Source organism: Meriones unguiculatus, chromosome 18, assembly GCF_030254825.1.
Source record: "Meriones unguiculatus strain TT.TT164.6M chromosome 18, Bangor_MerUng_6.1, whole genome shotgun sequence".
NCBI classification, from domain to species: domain Eukaryota; kingdom Metazoa; phylum Chordata; class Mammalia; order Rodentia; family Muridae; genus Meriones; species Meriones unguiculatus.
In genome coordinates, this window is record NC_083365.1 from 72,869,984 (window position 1) to 72,886,448 (window position 16,465).

The 16,465-nt window shown below is 47.1% G+C and overlaps 1 protein-coding gene across 4 annotated transcripts in view; it reads right to left on the reverse strand.

Moving 5' to 3' along the window:
- Nckap5 (NCK associated protein 5) overlaps window positions 1–16,465 on the reverse strand; it is an 888,867-nt gene that overhangs the window by 753,684 nt on the left and 118,718 nt on the right. For all 4 annotated transcript variants that reach the window (XM_060371849.1, XM_060371848.1, XM_060371850.1 and 1 more), the window contains exon 2: window positions 11,486–11,614. In XM_060371849.1, the coding sequence (XP_060227832.1) occupies window positions 11,486–11,614 (129 nt within the window). The remainder of the gene's footprint in view (window positions 1–11,485; window positions 11,615–16,465) is intronic.

Consider the following 16,465-nt stretch of genomic DNA (forward strand, 5'->3'; position numbering starts at 1 on the left):
TGCATGCACATGCATGTGGAAGCCAGGGGGCAAGCTAGGTCGCTGCGCCTCAGATAGCATCCACCTTTATGGAAATGGGATTTCTTACCACCCTGGGACTCCCCGAGTTGGCTGGTCTGGCTGGCTCTCCTCACTGACTTCACCAAGCAAGCTCAAGAGCCTACTGTTTGAGGCCCAGAAGATCCTCAGATATACCCCAGCTTGCCAAGGTATGCCCTGTCTGCATCACCAGCCCCATGCTCCCAGAGCCAGTTGGGATACCGCACAGGAAGAAAAGAAGGACAGCAGCAGCCTCACCCCAGGGCACCTCACCGAGGTCTGCAAGAACTTCTATCTCAGAACTGTGCCTACTCACATTGGGACACTGCCAGGCCTCTGAGCTGCTCTACCCCCAAAGATGGCAGGCCTCTGACAAAAGCTTCCCTTACAAAAAGCCAACAGCCCCCAAGCTCCTCACAGCGCCAGCTCTGACAGATGGATCCCAGAATTCACCAGACCAAATGATTTTATTTCCCTCAACATAGCCATGTGCATAAAGCAGTCTGTGAATTAACTGTATTAGGAAATCTACCAGGCTGAAGACAGCCACTTAAAACCAAGGACCGAAGAGGTGACGAAAGACAGAAGGCCAGAGAACCTCAGAGGCACCTTTAGAAATGGACAATTCTGATCCATTAAGCCTCATTAAGGAATGGAAATTTATGAGGAGGAAACATCTGGAATGACCTGGAATGTAAAGGAACCAGAAGAAACCTCGGCCAGGGCTTGTGGAAGGCATCCCAGACCAATGGGGCTCTTGGTTTGCAAAACTGGTCCACAGAAAGGAGACTCCAGCCTCTGCGTCTGGTGCTACATGGAATGTTCATTAGGATGTTCCGGGATTGGCTCTCTAAATACTAACTGAAATTAGGTCGGAGATGAGGGCTGTGACCAAACCTGGCAGGAAGACCCTGGATCCTGGCTAAGATGATCCAAAGCAATGCATCCTGTGGCCCCTGTGGCTGTTTAATAACTATTAACTGATGACAAATGACAGTATAGAAAGTCATAAAAGTCATAGAGTATAAAACAGCTGTGATACTGATAATATATGTACGGTTGGAAAAACTGGCCCAGATAAACCGATGTGAGCAAAGAATTCCAGTGAGTTAGCTGTGCGATGCATCCTGCCCTGTACCTGGAAACAGGACAGAGAGTTGTTAAGGAAGGGGTGCAATGGTGGCCAGACGGGACAGAAGGAAAGGTGAGACTGGGATTTGTGGTTGCAGTAGAGCCCACCTATGGTCTCAGAACTTTCAAAGATCATCCCGAGTGAGGAAACCCAGAAGCAGAAAGACACATATGATATATACTTACTTACAAGTGGATATCAGCCATATAATATAAGATAAACATATTAAAATCCATAGTCCTAAAGAAGCAACAAGGAGGACCCTAGAGAAGAGGCTGAAACCTCACTCAGAAGGGCAAACAGATAGACATTGGAAGCAGAAGACAAGAAACAGGAAAGGAGCCTTCCACAGAGAGCCTCTGAAAGACTCTACCCATTGGGGTATCAAAGGAGATGCTGAGACTCATAGCCAAACTTTGGGCAGAGAGCAGGGAATCTTATGGAAGAAGAGGGAGATAGAAAGATATGGAGGGGACAGGAGCTCCACAAGGAGACGAACAGAGCCAAAATACCTGGGCCCAGAGGGTCCTGCAGAGACTGATACTCCAAGCAAGGACCATGCATGGAGGGGACCAACACCCCTGCTCAGAGGAAGCCCATAGGCTGCTCAATGTACAAACAGGTTCCCTAGTAAGGGGAGCAGGGGCTGTCTCTGACATGAACTCCATGGCGGGCTCTTTGATAATTTCCCCCTAAAGGTACTGCCCTGCCAGGACAAAGAGGAAGATGATGAAGCCCACCCTGATGAGACCTGATAGGCTAGGGTCAGAGGGAAGGGGAATAGGTTCTCTGTTATCAGTGGACGAGGGGAGGGGCTTAGGGGGAAAAGAGGGAGGGTAAGAAGGACTGGGAGGAGTAGAGGGAGGGGGCTACAGCGGGGATACAAAGTGAATAAATTGTAGTAAATATAGAAATAAATAACAGAAATATAAACCAAGCACACTGGAGACTGTTTTTTAAGCCTCTGTGGCTTTTCCAATAAACCTTTGCTACAGGGAATGCAGGGACACCACCGATTCAATTTAGGTCAGTATTCTAAAGAGAAACATGAAAGTCCTTCCTTTTGTGGTAAGAACCATCAATAAAAGCATAACAGTAACTTCTTTCTGAATCCGGAAAAAGACAGAAAGAGCAGGGCAGCAGCTCCACAGGTGCTTTCAGAGGCCATTGGTCATCCTCAAGTGTCACTCCCAAGGGCACTGTCCACCCTACCTCTGAGGCCGGGTCTCTTACTGTCATGGAGCTCCCTGATGAGGATAGGCTGGCTGGCCAGTGAGCCCAAGGAACTGCGCCTGCCTCTACCCCGCAAGCGCTGCGATCACAAATGCATGCCCCTGTGCCTGGCTCTTTACATGGGTTCTGCAGATGGAACTCAGGCTCTTAGGCTTGTGTGTTAAGCATATCAACAAGGTCATCTTCCGAGCCACATGAAGGCCATTGTTTGCCCTGCTGTGTGCATGCTGCTGTGTGCTGTGTGTGCTGCGTGCTGTGTGTGTGCTGTGTGCATGCTGCTGTGTGCATGCTGTTGTGTGTATGCTGTGTGCTGTGTGCTGTGTGTGTGCTGTGTGCATGCTGCTGTGTGCATGCTGTTGTGTGTATGCTGTGTGCTGTGTGCTGTGTGTGTGCTGTGTGCATGCTGCTGTGTGCATGCTGTTGTGTGTATGCTGTGTGCTGTGTGCTGTGTGTGTGGTGTGTGCTGTGTGCATGTTGCTGTGTGCTGTGTGTGCTATGTGCACGCTGCTGTGTGTGTGTGCTGTGTGCATGCTGCTGTGTGCTGCTGTGTACTGCTGTGTGCTGTGTGCATGCTGCTGTGTGCTGCTGTGTGCTGCTGTGTGTGTGCTGTGTGCTGTGTGCATGCTGCTGTGTGCTGCTGTGTACTGCTGTGTGCTGTGTGCATGCTGCTGTGTGCTGCTGTGTGTGTGCTGTGTGCTGTGTGCATGCTGCTGTGTGCTGCTGTGTGTGTGCTGTGTGCTGTGTGCATGCTGCTGTGTGCATGCTGCTGTGTGCTGTGTGCATGCTGCTGTGTGCTGTGTGCATGCTGCTGTGTACTGCTGTGTACTGCTGTGTACTGCTGTGTACTGCTGTGTACTGCTGTGTGCTGTGTGCATGCTGCTGTGTGCATGCTGCTGTGTGCATGCTGCTGTGTGTGTGCTTTGTGCTGTGTGCATGCTGCTGTGTGCTGCTGTGTACTGCTGTGTACTGCTGTGTACTGCTGTGTGCTGTGTGCATGCTGCTGTGTGTGTGCTGTGTGCTGTGTGCATGCTGCTGTGTGCTGCTGTGTACTGCTGTGTACTACTGTGTACTGCTGTGTGCTGTGTGCATGCTGCTGTGTGCATGCTGCTGTGTGTGTGCTGTGTGCTGTGTGCATGCTGCTAGCACTGTGATCCCCAAATGTACTCGACTGACACAGCTTCACAACTTAGCAAGACCTCTGCATTGCATTTCGTGGTCCTCAAAGTGTTGCGGATCTTTGCCCACCAGCTGCTCAATTCCTGTGACCACAGATGAAAATTTCAAGAAAGAAAAGGGGTATATGAACAGTGTCTCACCACTGGCATATAGAAGGACATCAGAAAACACCCTCATGGTAGGAAAACTCTGAAAATGAGAACGTTAGGAGGAACAGCCTGAAAACAGCCCCCAGGAAGAACACTTTAAAAACAAACAGTTGGGAAGAGCACCCTGAAAGCAAGCATACAAGAAGGATGCCCCAGAGCCTGGTGGGTTTGAGGACATGCTCCCCAAAAGATTGATCCACATGCTACTTGTTGCTATGGACAAAGCACAGGGGAGCCTACCATGAAAATGATACAAGGCTGCCATAGGAAAATGCAGGAAGGAAACTCAGTTGCCATGGAAATTCAGAGGTTCTGATAATGCTGGTCATTGAAAGATGGTGAGACACCAGGAATATGACAAGCAGATCTTAGAGCCACAAGGAAACCGGAGGCATGCCAGGCAAACATCTCCACCCCTTTGCCCTATGTCCTGCCGAGGAAGCAGGGCAATCCCCCACCTCATCAATAACACAGAATCTGCAATCACTTTCAAAACATGTCTGGTTTCTATTTTGATTTACTGATCTCAGATATTCCAAAGACGCACAGAACAATGTCAGGCACTGATAGGTAGCACTCACTGCTCTAGCTAAATACAACTGATGATGGAGGTCAGAGATTATAGAGCATCTTCTCTGTGTCCCCAGAAGGACAGTGCTCCATGGGCAGATGGTCTGGGAAGCACTCAGCAGTCAAACTGCCATACCATTCGTGGGTCACAGATGCCCCTGAGAATTTTATGATACCATATGGATTTTCCCCCATAAATGCACAAATATGTATTAATATAAAATATTTCAGCCATTTCTAAGATATGGGAGTCATTGGCAGCCAGCTGAACCTACTTGGTGAGCTCCAAGCTAGTAAAAACTTTCTCTCAAAAAACAAAATGAATGACGCCTAAGGAATGACACTGTGACTATCCACTGGCCTCTAAACACATGCACACACACACATGCACACACACACATGCATACACACACACATGCACACCCACACATGCATACACACACACATGCACACACACACATGCACACACACACATGTGCACACACATACACACACATTCACAGGCACACAGTGTATCTGCTCACTCAAGAACTTATAAACATAGACACAGAAAGACACACACATACATATTCATATACACACACTGTATCTGCACACAGGATCATGTGTATGTATACATTTACAGAGAGAGAGAGAGAGAGAGAGAGAGAGAGAGAGAGAGAGAGAGAGAGAGAACAAACAGTGGGATCATCCTTGCATGAGAATAAGTAGTAACGTAGTCTTCCCTCTCCAACCATCAACAGTAGCAGCATCTCCCCATCCCCACGTGTCGATAAGCTGCTAGAGTGTCTTCCTAGCATAAGAAAACCCTGAATTCCATCCAAGATCTGTACTTAACCCAGGGACACACCTGTAATTGCAGGACTTAGGAGATGGAGGCGGCAGAAAGATCAGGACTTATCCTGGTTATCCTGAGCTGCATAATGAGTGTTCCAGGTGCATTCTGCATAGCGTGATGAAACACTCTAAGCAAAGGCAGTTTGTGGGGAGAGAGGCTTTATGTCAATTTAGAGTTTCTAGCCTATCACTGAAGGAAGTCAGGGCAGGAACCCAGAGCACAAACCATGGAGGAATGCTGCTTGCTAGCTGGATAGCCCCATCTTATGCTCAGCAGGCTTTCTAACAAAGCACAGGACCACCTGCCCAGAAAGTGGTGTCACCCACAGTGGGCTGGGCACTGCAGAACGTAATCAAGACAGCCCCCAGCAAACATGCCCGTAGGCCAGCCTGAGCTGGGCAACTCTTCCAATGAGACTCCCTTCTCAGCTGACTCTAGGTTGTGTCAAGTTGATAGTTAACCCTAACCAGATTGCAAGTCTGAGGCCAGCCTAGCCTGAAAAAAAAATCGGCGAGGGCATTTTTATGGGAACCCTTGAAGGTGTGGTTATTATGTCCGTCTGCTGAGAGGAGCAGAGGGAGAAGCTTCTTTCAGAGAGAGCCTAACTCAGATGAAGGCAAACTCTCCTGGTGAGAGGTGAGCGAAATAGCAGCTCCCTGGGTGTTTAACTGGTGCACTAAACACCCCCTCTGCAAGCAGGAAATTCTTCGGGTTCTCCCAGCCATCCATCAGTCAGCAGTCTGTGTAAATGTCTGCTTAGTTCTCAGATAGGATTATCTATCACCCCGCTGTACCCTGCATCTCCCCACGAGCTGGTCCTCGGGTAAACGCGTGCGTATTAGTCAAAAGTGGGGGTTTGCTTAGAGAGGAGAAAAGAGAAAGGGAAATTGCAAGCTCGGGAAGCTCAGGCCTAGCCCCAAGTCTCCAAACTCAAGTTCGGTATTCCTCGTAAGTCCCTCCCTCCCCACACCACTCCTCAGTCGACTGTTTCTGCTGAAACCAAGCCTGCCTCCCTGGCCATTTGGAACAGTGTGGCAGGTGTTGTAGTCCCTATGGAGGTTTCTAGTCCTGACAGAACAGCTGGAGGCCTTTCAGGCAGGGAAGCCACACCGAGGGACTCCCTGTGGCTGTCACTGAAGTTTCTGTCTCAGAGCTTCAAGGTCTGCAGAGCCAGACCCAACTGAAGTCTCTCACGCTCCAGTCTCAGGGCCTCAAGTCATGCACCAAGTTGCACGTTTGTAGAAGAGGGACAGTTAGAGGGATAGTTAAAGGGCTGTTGTATTAGCCAACTATTTCCATAAGCATCAAGCACACTGTCTGGCACATATTAAACGTCAATAAATTTCAGCTACGAAGGGAGGAAAACCATTGCGGTCTAACCTCAATGTGTGATTTGCCAACCAAAGAGCCAGAGCTGCCAGCGAAGGTAGTTTTGGTGTTAGACTCCATCAGTCCCGATGCTGGCGTGCCCGTGCCTGCGACTTGGAACTTTGTCCCCCTCACTACCCTCACATTGGTGTTAGTTTCGGTGTTAGGCTCCCTGAGTCCCGATGCTGGCGTGCCCGTGCCTGCGGCTTGGAACTTTGTCCCCCTCACTACCCTCACATTGGGGTTGCTATAAACTTCGCCACTATGTCCCTCTGGGTTCTGCCCTCGAGCCTGCCAGACTTCTGCCACTAGCTGGCCCGAGTGTACCCTCCCATCCTCCATCTTTTGACTTCTTTGCTAGAAGTTTATCCCCAGCACCCAGACAAGCCGAACAGTGGAAGGGAAGGCGACACAGTTCTACATTTTCAGGGCCCAGGTTACAGAGAAGAAGACATCCCGCCTCAAACCAGGCAGAAAGTGAGGACCAGTCAACCCCAGAGGTTATCCTCCATCTTGCACATATGCACTTGTATGCACACACACACACACACACACACAATTAAACAACAAAAAATAGTATTACTGAAATGTGCACTTCTTAAAAAAAAACAAAACAAACAAACAAACAAACAAACAAACAAAAAAAAACAGGAGCATTCAGGGGCTGGAAAAATGACTCTGTGCTCATCTCCTGCAGAGGACCCATGTCCATTTCTAGCACTCGTATTGGGAGACTCACAACTGCCTGTAACTCCAGTCCAGGAATCTGATGTCCTCTTCTGGCTTCTATGGGCATTGCACTGATGTACTCTAAGTCTTATGCAGACATACAGATTTAAAAATAAATCTTAAAAACAAACAAACAACAACAAAAACCCTAGTCTTCTCTTCCACTAGATGCACTGTGACTCCAAGTGTCAAATGTCCAGGCACGTGGGAAGAAGAAGCAAATCAAAAAGCACAGAGTGAAATCAGGCTTAGTCTGATCAAAAGGCAGCAGGCAGGGGACTGAGAAGTGGGACAGAAAGAGGCTTCTGGGGAGTTTTCATTCTCATCGAGAAGACTGAGCTTGCTGCCATACCCGGCTGCTCACTGCAGACCCGCAAATGCCCCCTCCTGCCCTCCTCCCTAGGCTTTTCATCTGGGTTTCACTTTAATGTCACTTTCTCCCTATGAAGGGTCATTTATAAAGCAAAAGCATCAACACCGAAGACTAAGGTTTATGACAGTGAACATGTGTGAGATCTCCCCCAACCTTCTTCTTCCCCAGCTTCCCTCTCCCTTCCCTCCCTCACACGAACACAGTTATATGCACACATGCATACACACTTCAGAATCCCTGTCTGCTCAGTCCTCAAAGTTGTCCCTAAGGGCCATAAACTGTTTTTACTTTTTTACTTTCCTCTATCTGCACACTGTTTCTTCATGCTATGGTTGCTCCAGTCTGAAAAGTATTTAAAAGCTATTGCAAGAGAGCCATAATTTCTAACTTAACACTTCATGATTTGATTAAGTAAAATAAAAAGGTACTAAAGTTAATAGTACCTTTTTCTTAGGGTTCATGAGGAGGAATTTTCTCCTGCGAAATCTGAATGAGGAAATCACCTCTGGGTCTCCTAACTCTCAGAAATTCTGGTCATAATGGTTATTGCAGTAGAGTCTCGAGATGTGAAGACTCCGAGTTTCTTTTTCATCCAGTCAGTTTTCCTCAAAGGGCATGTTGTCCTGGGCTAATATTTAGTGAAAGATAAAGAACAGAAATGTGAAATGGAGACCTGTGCTCTCTGCCCGGTGTCATCCTCCTGGTTAACTTCGGGAAAAGCAGGCAATGTCTCTGGGTCTTAATGATCCCTTCTACCAGGCAAAGGATTAGATAACTTGCTAGTTTACCATTCTGTGATTCAAAAGAGTTTTTACAAGGTTGGGCAGATGACTCAGTTGCTACAGTATTTGTCTTGCAAGCAGGAGGACTCTAGCTATACTGCCAGAGTCCATGTAGGAAGTAAATAAAAACAAACAAACAGGCTTGCCTGAACAAGCTTGCAATCCCTGTGCTACAGTGCCAGAGACAGGCAGATGTTTGGGACCTGTGGGCCTGCCAGTGTAACCTATTTGGTAAATTCCAGGCCAGCAAGAGGCCTTCTCTCAAAAAACAGAGGGGAGCCAACAACGTAGCATATCTGGTAAAGGGCTTGGTGCTTACGGAGGATGTGTGTGAGCCCCAGGACCCACGTTAAAAAGCTGTCTCTGGCAGTGCGTGCTTGTAACCCCAGAGCTGGTGAAGCAGAGGCAGGTGGATCCCTGGGGCTCGCTGGCTCAGCCATCTAGTCTGTTTGAAAAAGTCCAGGTCAAGGAAAGATCCTGTCTCAAAAAACAGAGTAGGTGCCAACATGGTGGCTCAGTGGGCAAAGGCACCTGTCACCAGGCCTGACGACCTGAGTTTGATCCTCAATACCCACATAATAGGAGAGAACTGACTCCAGAAAAGTGTTCCCTAACTCCACATACATGTCATGGCCTGTACACATGTACACACGCACACACACGCACACACGCACACACACACACACACACACACACGCACACACGCACACACGCACACACACACACACACTAAATAACTACATATATCCTGTTTACCACAGCCTCCACAAAACTCTGCTCTTCCGGTTTCCCTTCTGAGCTACCCTCGGTGATTTTTAAGGACTGGCACTACCAAGTACATGAGGACGATAGCCTAGCGCGTTCCCCTTCCCAGGACATTTGCATATCAGCTGAGACTGGAGGCAGAAACAGGTGGCTCTGGGGACCAACCAACCAGGGTGCTACTCCTGGATTAAGAGAATCCTTTTGGAACTGTTCTCATTATACCGTAAGGCTGCTGCTGTCTCTGCCTCTGCCCAAGCCAAATCAGAGCTGGATCCTTGCATGCCAACGTTCATGAAGATTTTCTTCCGCAAAAGAGGCTGAGAACTTACGCCTTCACCACTAGTTTTTCCAGAAGTTGAAAGGGGAACCGAAGCATGAGAATGCACACCTCATTCACCCACTCTCCATGCAGATACCCCATGACCTAGAGTATGAAGTGTGGTTGTATTCACAGAAAAGAGCACTTAAAGAGTCACCAAAGTCCTTGACCTCTAAGAGCACGCTGGTCAATGGAGAGCCCAGTCAGACACCGGGATTCTGAGTCACATGAGGAATGTGACATGAGAACACTTCACATACCCTCTGCTCAGCACCCAGAACCCCCATTCAGGAAAAGCTTTATGGCAGCGGTTTTCAACCTGTGGATTGCAGCCCCTTTGGCAAATGTCTGTCTCCACAAAACCTTACATTACAATTCCTAACGGCAGCAAAATTACTGTTGTGAAGTAATGATGGAAATAACTAATGGTTGGGGTCACCACAGCGTGAGGAACAGTTCTAAAGGTACTAGCATTAGGCGGGCAGAGAGCCGCTGCTTTAAAGGAAAGTGGCTGTGATCACAAGAAAAATCACAAAGTGTGTAGATAAAAAATAAACACAAAAATCCCCGGCTGAGAGCGCGCTGGAGGGGCACAGCTGATAGGCCAGCCCAGCATCCCGCGTGTGCAGATGTGTGTGCATGTGTGGGTGTGCAAGTAAAGGCCAACAAACCACCTTGGTGCTATCCCACAAGCACCACTGTCCGCCTCGCTCACAAGCCTGGAACTGACCAAATGCTCTAGAGACCAACTGCCCAGAGAGCCTCCGAGGTCACCTGTCTGCACTTCCCAGAACTGCCACCGCAGCTGGCTTTTTCACGCGGGTACTGGGAGCAGAACTGAGGTGCTCATGCTCCTCAACCCTCAACAAATGTTTCGTCCGTCATGCTCTCCGTTCCTGTTTCCAGACCAGCTGCTATGGGTACAGCACAGCCCTGTAACTCACACAAAAGCAAAGACCAAGAGAGACCTATGTTTCCCAAAATGATCAAGTCACGCTAAGCTATTTCTCGCTGTGTTCACATCTATCATGGAAAAGAAGACGTGACTTACCTATGTTGGTCCAGAGCCAAACGAAAAGAGGCTACTTTCCAAGTGCAGCAATTAACCCTTCTCTTTGTGGTAAGCAGATTCTCACATACAAAGGTAATCCCAAGCAGGCTGTTAAAACTTATGTCCATTGGGGCCAGCAATATGGTTCAGCAGGTAAAAAATGCTTGCCAAGCAAGCCTAATAACCTGAGTTTGCTCCATGGAGCCCACATAACAGGCTGGATATGGTGCTGCTCAGCTGAAATTGCAGAACACCTGTGTGTGGGGGGGGTGTGGAGACGGAAGGACCAGCGGGAAGTTCCAGGGCCAGCTAGCCGGAGCGCACAACTCGGCAGCGGAAACAAGACAGACTGTGCCTCAACTAGGCGGAAGGCAAAAGGAAACTCCTGAAGGCAGTTCTCTGCTCTCCGCATGCATCTGCCACACACACACACACACATGCACATCAGATGCACACGTGCTAAAGACTTTTAAAAGAACACTGTCCACCAGAGTGAGACTCTCAGAAAGAGATGCTGCGTAGGAAGGAATGAACATGCAGCCAAGAAGCACTCAGCCACTTTCTTGGCGCTTCGACACTTGAAAGTTGGGCTGAATTTTTGTTTAGTTTAGCCCCATAGTTAAGCGGGTGCGGGAGTAAACACACAAAGGCCTGGAGTTTGGACCTGAGGCACAGGCACATTTTTGTATAGGCTAATGTCTATTTCGGCCAGAATTAATGTAATTATATGTAATGTTGACAGATTATGACATTTACCTATTAAGACACTGTACAAACATTCCAATAATTTGCTGGCTTTTGAGTTTGTAAAAAATAAATGAGCCCAAATCCCAAAAGATGTTGCTTAATGGGGTAAATGGAATCATGGTTTCAGGAGCTGAGCGGTCAGGAAATAACAGCCAAAGAATAACCGGTTTCAAGCCAAAACACATACAGTGGCCAGGGGATAGTTAGCACTTACCACAAGACTGCTGTCCAGAGAAAGTCTTTTACCAAAGTCCCTTTTCTCCAGCTGTCTCTTCCCCTCCATGGGTGAGTGATGTATTTTCCTTTGCAGTTTAGAAGGATTTCTCGTATGTCTCCACAGCCACTGCAAAATGTGAGCATGTGTTTTGTTATCAAGCACAGCATGTTGGACTTTTCACTTTGCACCTTTCCTACCAGAAACTAGGGCCAAAAAAGAACTCAGACCAAACAGTAAGTCTAAAACTAGACCTCTTGGCACACAAGACTTCTCTTAGTGGCACATGCTTGAGCCATCTTTTTGGAGGTGCTTGTGGTTTTTATTTTTTATTTTTCTATAGATTCTGTTTGCAAAATCAGGGAATGGGCTGGCATGTTAAATCAGCAGCGGACTGTGGCCAAAACCAAATAGTCTGTATCATGCCACACTTGTTCCATACCTGTCCTCTTTCCATCTGCTGGAAGCATTCTGTTTCTATACACACAGGTTCTGCCTGCAAATCCCATAAATTCAAACCCACAAAACCATACCAAGAATTACCGAACCTTACACCCAATAAGGAGAACACAAAACTTGTACATTAGTGTCGGTATTTAATTGTCAGAATGTCATGTAAGGAGCTGGAGAGATGGCTCTGTGGTCCAGAGCGCCTATTGTTCTTGTGGAGGACAGGATGGTCAGTTCCCAGCACCCATTATCTGGAGGCTCACAACCACATGGAACTTCAGCTCCACGGAAAGTGAGGGCAAGCAAGCAAGAGCCTCTTGCCTAGGGTGTTACGAGCAGCTGTCTCAAACCATCTACATGCTGACCTCCCTGCAATGGCAGACTGAAGGCTAGCTAAAGTAAACCATATCCACCTTAGGTTGCTTAGCGTCAAGGTGTTTTCCTCTACCGAAACACCTCTGAAAGGAAAAACAGCTTATACTCTGCCCACAGAGCTTCACAGTTCCCCACAACCCCTAGATGAAATCTACTGAGCCAGCCTCTATCTTAATTCTCATTCCATCTTGCCCGATCCTACCCCTGCTCAGGTGCTGGGCCTGCCTTACTTCTATCAGATCCTCACAAGAATTCCATTGGTAAGGATTCCCTTTCTCTCCAGATTTTCATAGAAAATTCATCACCTTTAATACCCAAGATAGTCCCTTACACAGAGTGTGTTCTAAATATCTGTGTGGTTGGCAAAGCTTACTATAGTTAAAGACAGAAGCCAGGCAGAGTTTCACACAAAGGTGTTAGATAACTAGTCTGCCACAATAGGAGAAAGGACCTGTCAACTGATACTGCCTGGGAAACTGCCTTCCACACTTTTACTTTGCCATGTGGCCACCCCTTCCTGGCCTCATTGGCTCCAATCAGTGGTAGCTAAGATGCGTGTATGAATAGCTCTGACACAGACGGAGCTGGACATGCCAACTTCCCCCTTTATCAAATGTAAGTTTCCCTCAGTTTTAATCCGCCAAATCACAATTCCTCCATAACCACAATTATTGAGTTCTGTCTATACAGACTCCCCTGTCCCTAGATGTTGAAGACGCATGTGTGTAAGAAGGGCTCGGTCAAGGCTGAGAACATGGTTCTTCTGGTAAAGTGCTGGCCATGCAAGCAAGAGTACCTGAGTTGGATTCCCCAAAGCCAATATAAAAACTGAAAGCAATACTCTGCCTGGAATTCTAATGCTAAGAAGGCAAAGACAGAAGGGATGTCTGGAGCTCACTGGCCATCCAGTCTTTCTGGATCTGTGAGTTCCAGATTCAGTGAGAGACTCTGCCTCAAAAAGTAAGGTGAGAAGTGATAGAGGATGTCACTGGGCATTGTAATTCTGTCCTCCTACACAAATGTATATACAGACACACACGCACACGACTAGAAAGACTAGGTCCCTGTCTCCATGGAACTTACCTTCTACAGAATATATAAAGAATGAACAAACTGTGATAGGTAATGGTATTGAGAAATAACTACAGTGGATAATATAACCTTGAGTCACATATACCAACACAGAACCTTCTCACAGAGAATGGCTAGAGTAGAAGGCAGCTATGCAAAAAGAAAGAGAACATCATTCCAGGCAGGGGGACCATGAGAAGGGGCTTGTTCTTGGAGGAAGATTTATTTCTTGGGAATAAAAATAGCCAGAAAGGGAATGCCTACAGGTGTCCAGCCATGGCCACCAACTACAAGCTCTCGTTCTAAATACAAAGGATACACTGAGTTTTTATCTATACTTTATTTCTTACTAGCTAATAACTCAGAAAAACATTTAATAGATTTAATTCTCAGTGGGGTTGGCCTCTAAAACACAACTAATGAGGACATTTCCACACTAAGACAAACCACATAAAAGAGTTTTTCCAGTGGTTGGTGCATAATAGGTAGTCAGAACCAAATATTAGAATATTGATCACCCCTCTAGTACACATGATAAATCTGATAGAGACACTAGGAGATGCGATTTTATGTGTCACCATAGCGTAAGGAGAACGTCCCCAGGGAGAATGAGAATCCTCATATAGTTCCTCAGAGAGCCTGTTTGCTTACCTGCTTGGTTTGTTTACTTCTTTCACATGGATTAAGCTGCCACTCATGTGATACAGCGGTAGAATTGACACCCAAATTCCTTAGCAACAACAGTATGAAGGGCCTGAACGATGGTAACGTTTCAGGACAATAAGGATCAACCACAAGAATGAGCAATATGGTGACACAGGAAGTCCTGGCCACTTACTGGCCTCAGTGGACTCACCACCCCCAGACCATAAACGTGAACACTTGTTAGTTGAGACAAGAGAGACACCTCAGTCGATAAGTAGCCAAGGGCATCCCTGGGGCACACTGGCAGCCAGCCTAGTGAAACTGATGAGCTACAAGTCCAGTGAGAGACCCTGTCTCTAAACATGAGTGAAGAATGCCGGAGGAAAACACCTGGCAGTGACCCATGGCCTCCACACACAAAGAACTGCATGTGCATGTACCTACACACATGTGCACATAAGCAAGCAAACAAACACACAGTTATCTAACATGAGAAAACAATAATGGGAAAGTGCAGAGTGAAGTCAAAGCCACTTGAAAAAGAATGGACGGGTATAGTTGTGTACATCTATAACGGAAGCACACAACGAATGAGTGACAGAAACATAGGTAGGAGGGAAGTGAGATGGAAGAAAGAAGGGTAGAAAAGGAAAGAAAAGAGAGAGAGGGAGGAGGGAAGGAGAGAGGTTAGAAGGAAAAGAGAAAAATGAAGAGAGGAGAGGAAGAAGGCATGAAAATACGTCAAATTTCGATAAAGCCTAAAGACTAGGAAGAGATTTACATATTGACCAGTCAAATGCAACATAGACTAGTACATTGATGAAATTATTTTTACTAAGAGGATTAGCTCTGGCTGAGGCCAACCTTGGATACTTCGCCTTTACTGACACCCTGGTGGTGTGGCCAGTGGCTGTCTAGAACCACAGCACAGCTGCATCTTTTCAGTGTCCAAATAGAGACAACGGCGCCATGTGTGACCTCCCCACTGCATGGCCCCTCTTTCCCAGGCTTTCTCTCTCTCTCTCTCTCTCTCTCTCTCTCTCTCTCTCTCTCTCTCTCTCTCTCTCTCTCGTAAAGAACAGTTTATTTGACTCAAAGTTTAAGGGGCTACAGTCCATAATGACAAAGAGGCAAGGAGTAGGAGCCTGAGTAATGGGTCACATTGTGTCCATGAAATGGACTTCCATATGAATTCTGGTGCTTAGTTCCCTTTCTCCCTCCTTCCTTTGTTTTTCTTCTTTTTTAACTTTTTTTAAAAAATTTTATTATATTAATCACAGGTTTTTTACTTTGTATCCCAGCCATAGCCCCCTCCTCCTTCATTCTCTCCCAATCCCACCCTCCCCGCCCCTTTCCAATCCACTGCCACTGCTAGGGGAGGTCCTCCTCCCCTTCCATCTGACCTTAGCTTATCAGGTATCTCCAGGACTGGCTGCTATGTCCTCTTCTGTGGCCTAGCAAGACTGCTCCCCCCTCAGAGGGGAGAGGTAAAGGAGCCAGTCATTGAATTCATGTCAGAAATAGTTCCTGTTCCCCTTACTAGGGAACCCACTTGGTTACTGAGCTACCATGGGCTACTACATCCGAGCAGTGGTCCTAGGTTATATCCATACATGGACTTTGGTTAGAGAAACAGTCTCATAGAGGGCCCCCGTGCCCTGATATATTTTGTCCTTGTGGAGCTCTTCTCTAGGTCATACTAACTCCCCCTTCTTTCATATGATTCTCTGCACTCTGCCCAAGGTTTGATTATGAGTCTCCGCATCTGCTTTGATACACTGCTAGGTAGAGTCTTTCAGAGGCCCTCAATCCTCACTTAGAAAGACAAATGGGATGGACAGGGGAAGTAGGAGAAAACAAGTAACCGGACAGAAGCCAGGCTTTCTCTTAAAGCCTCTGCCTCTGCTTCATGTGTGGCTTGAAGAAATGTTTTAAAAGCCCCTTACACAAAATGTCTCTGCACTGCACACCAATTCTTTAGAACATCAGGATAGAAATAAACAAAGATATATAAAGAAACCTTAAAATGAATGAATGAATAAAAAAATGTAAGTAAAAGTAAGTACAGTCAGCATGCACATAACCCGAGTGGAGAGGGGGATACTGAGATGTGACTGGGGAAACTCTCTGCAGTGTGTCATCTGCTAATGTTAATGAGTTAGTTAAATTAGAAAAATCTCAATTGCCCAAAGCTAAAAGCATTCAACCACATAGCATGCCGAGGCGGGGGTATGGCCACGCTATCAAATGCATTCTGTTCAGCTGATTTGTGGTGTTGTCGTTGTGTTTTGTTTTGGGGTTGAGCCGGCTGTGGAGAGCTACACTTGAAGAGCCATCCAATTTCAGGAGAGTATTTTCCATCTGGGGCCTGTTGCAGAAAGCACAGGCTAAGCGCTGCGAAGCCAGCTGAGAGACAACACAACTCGTTAGGGAAACAGT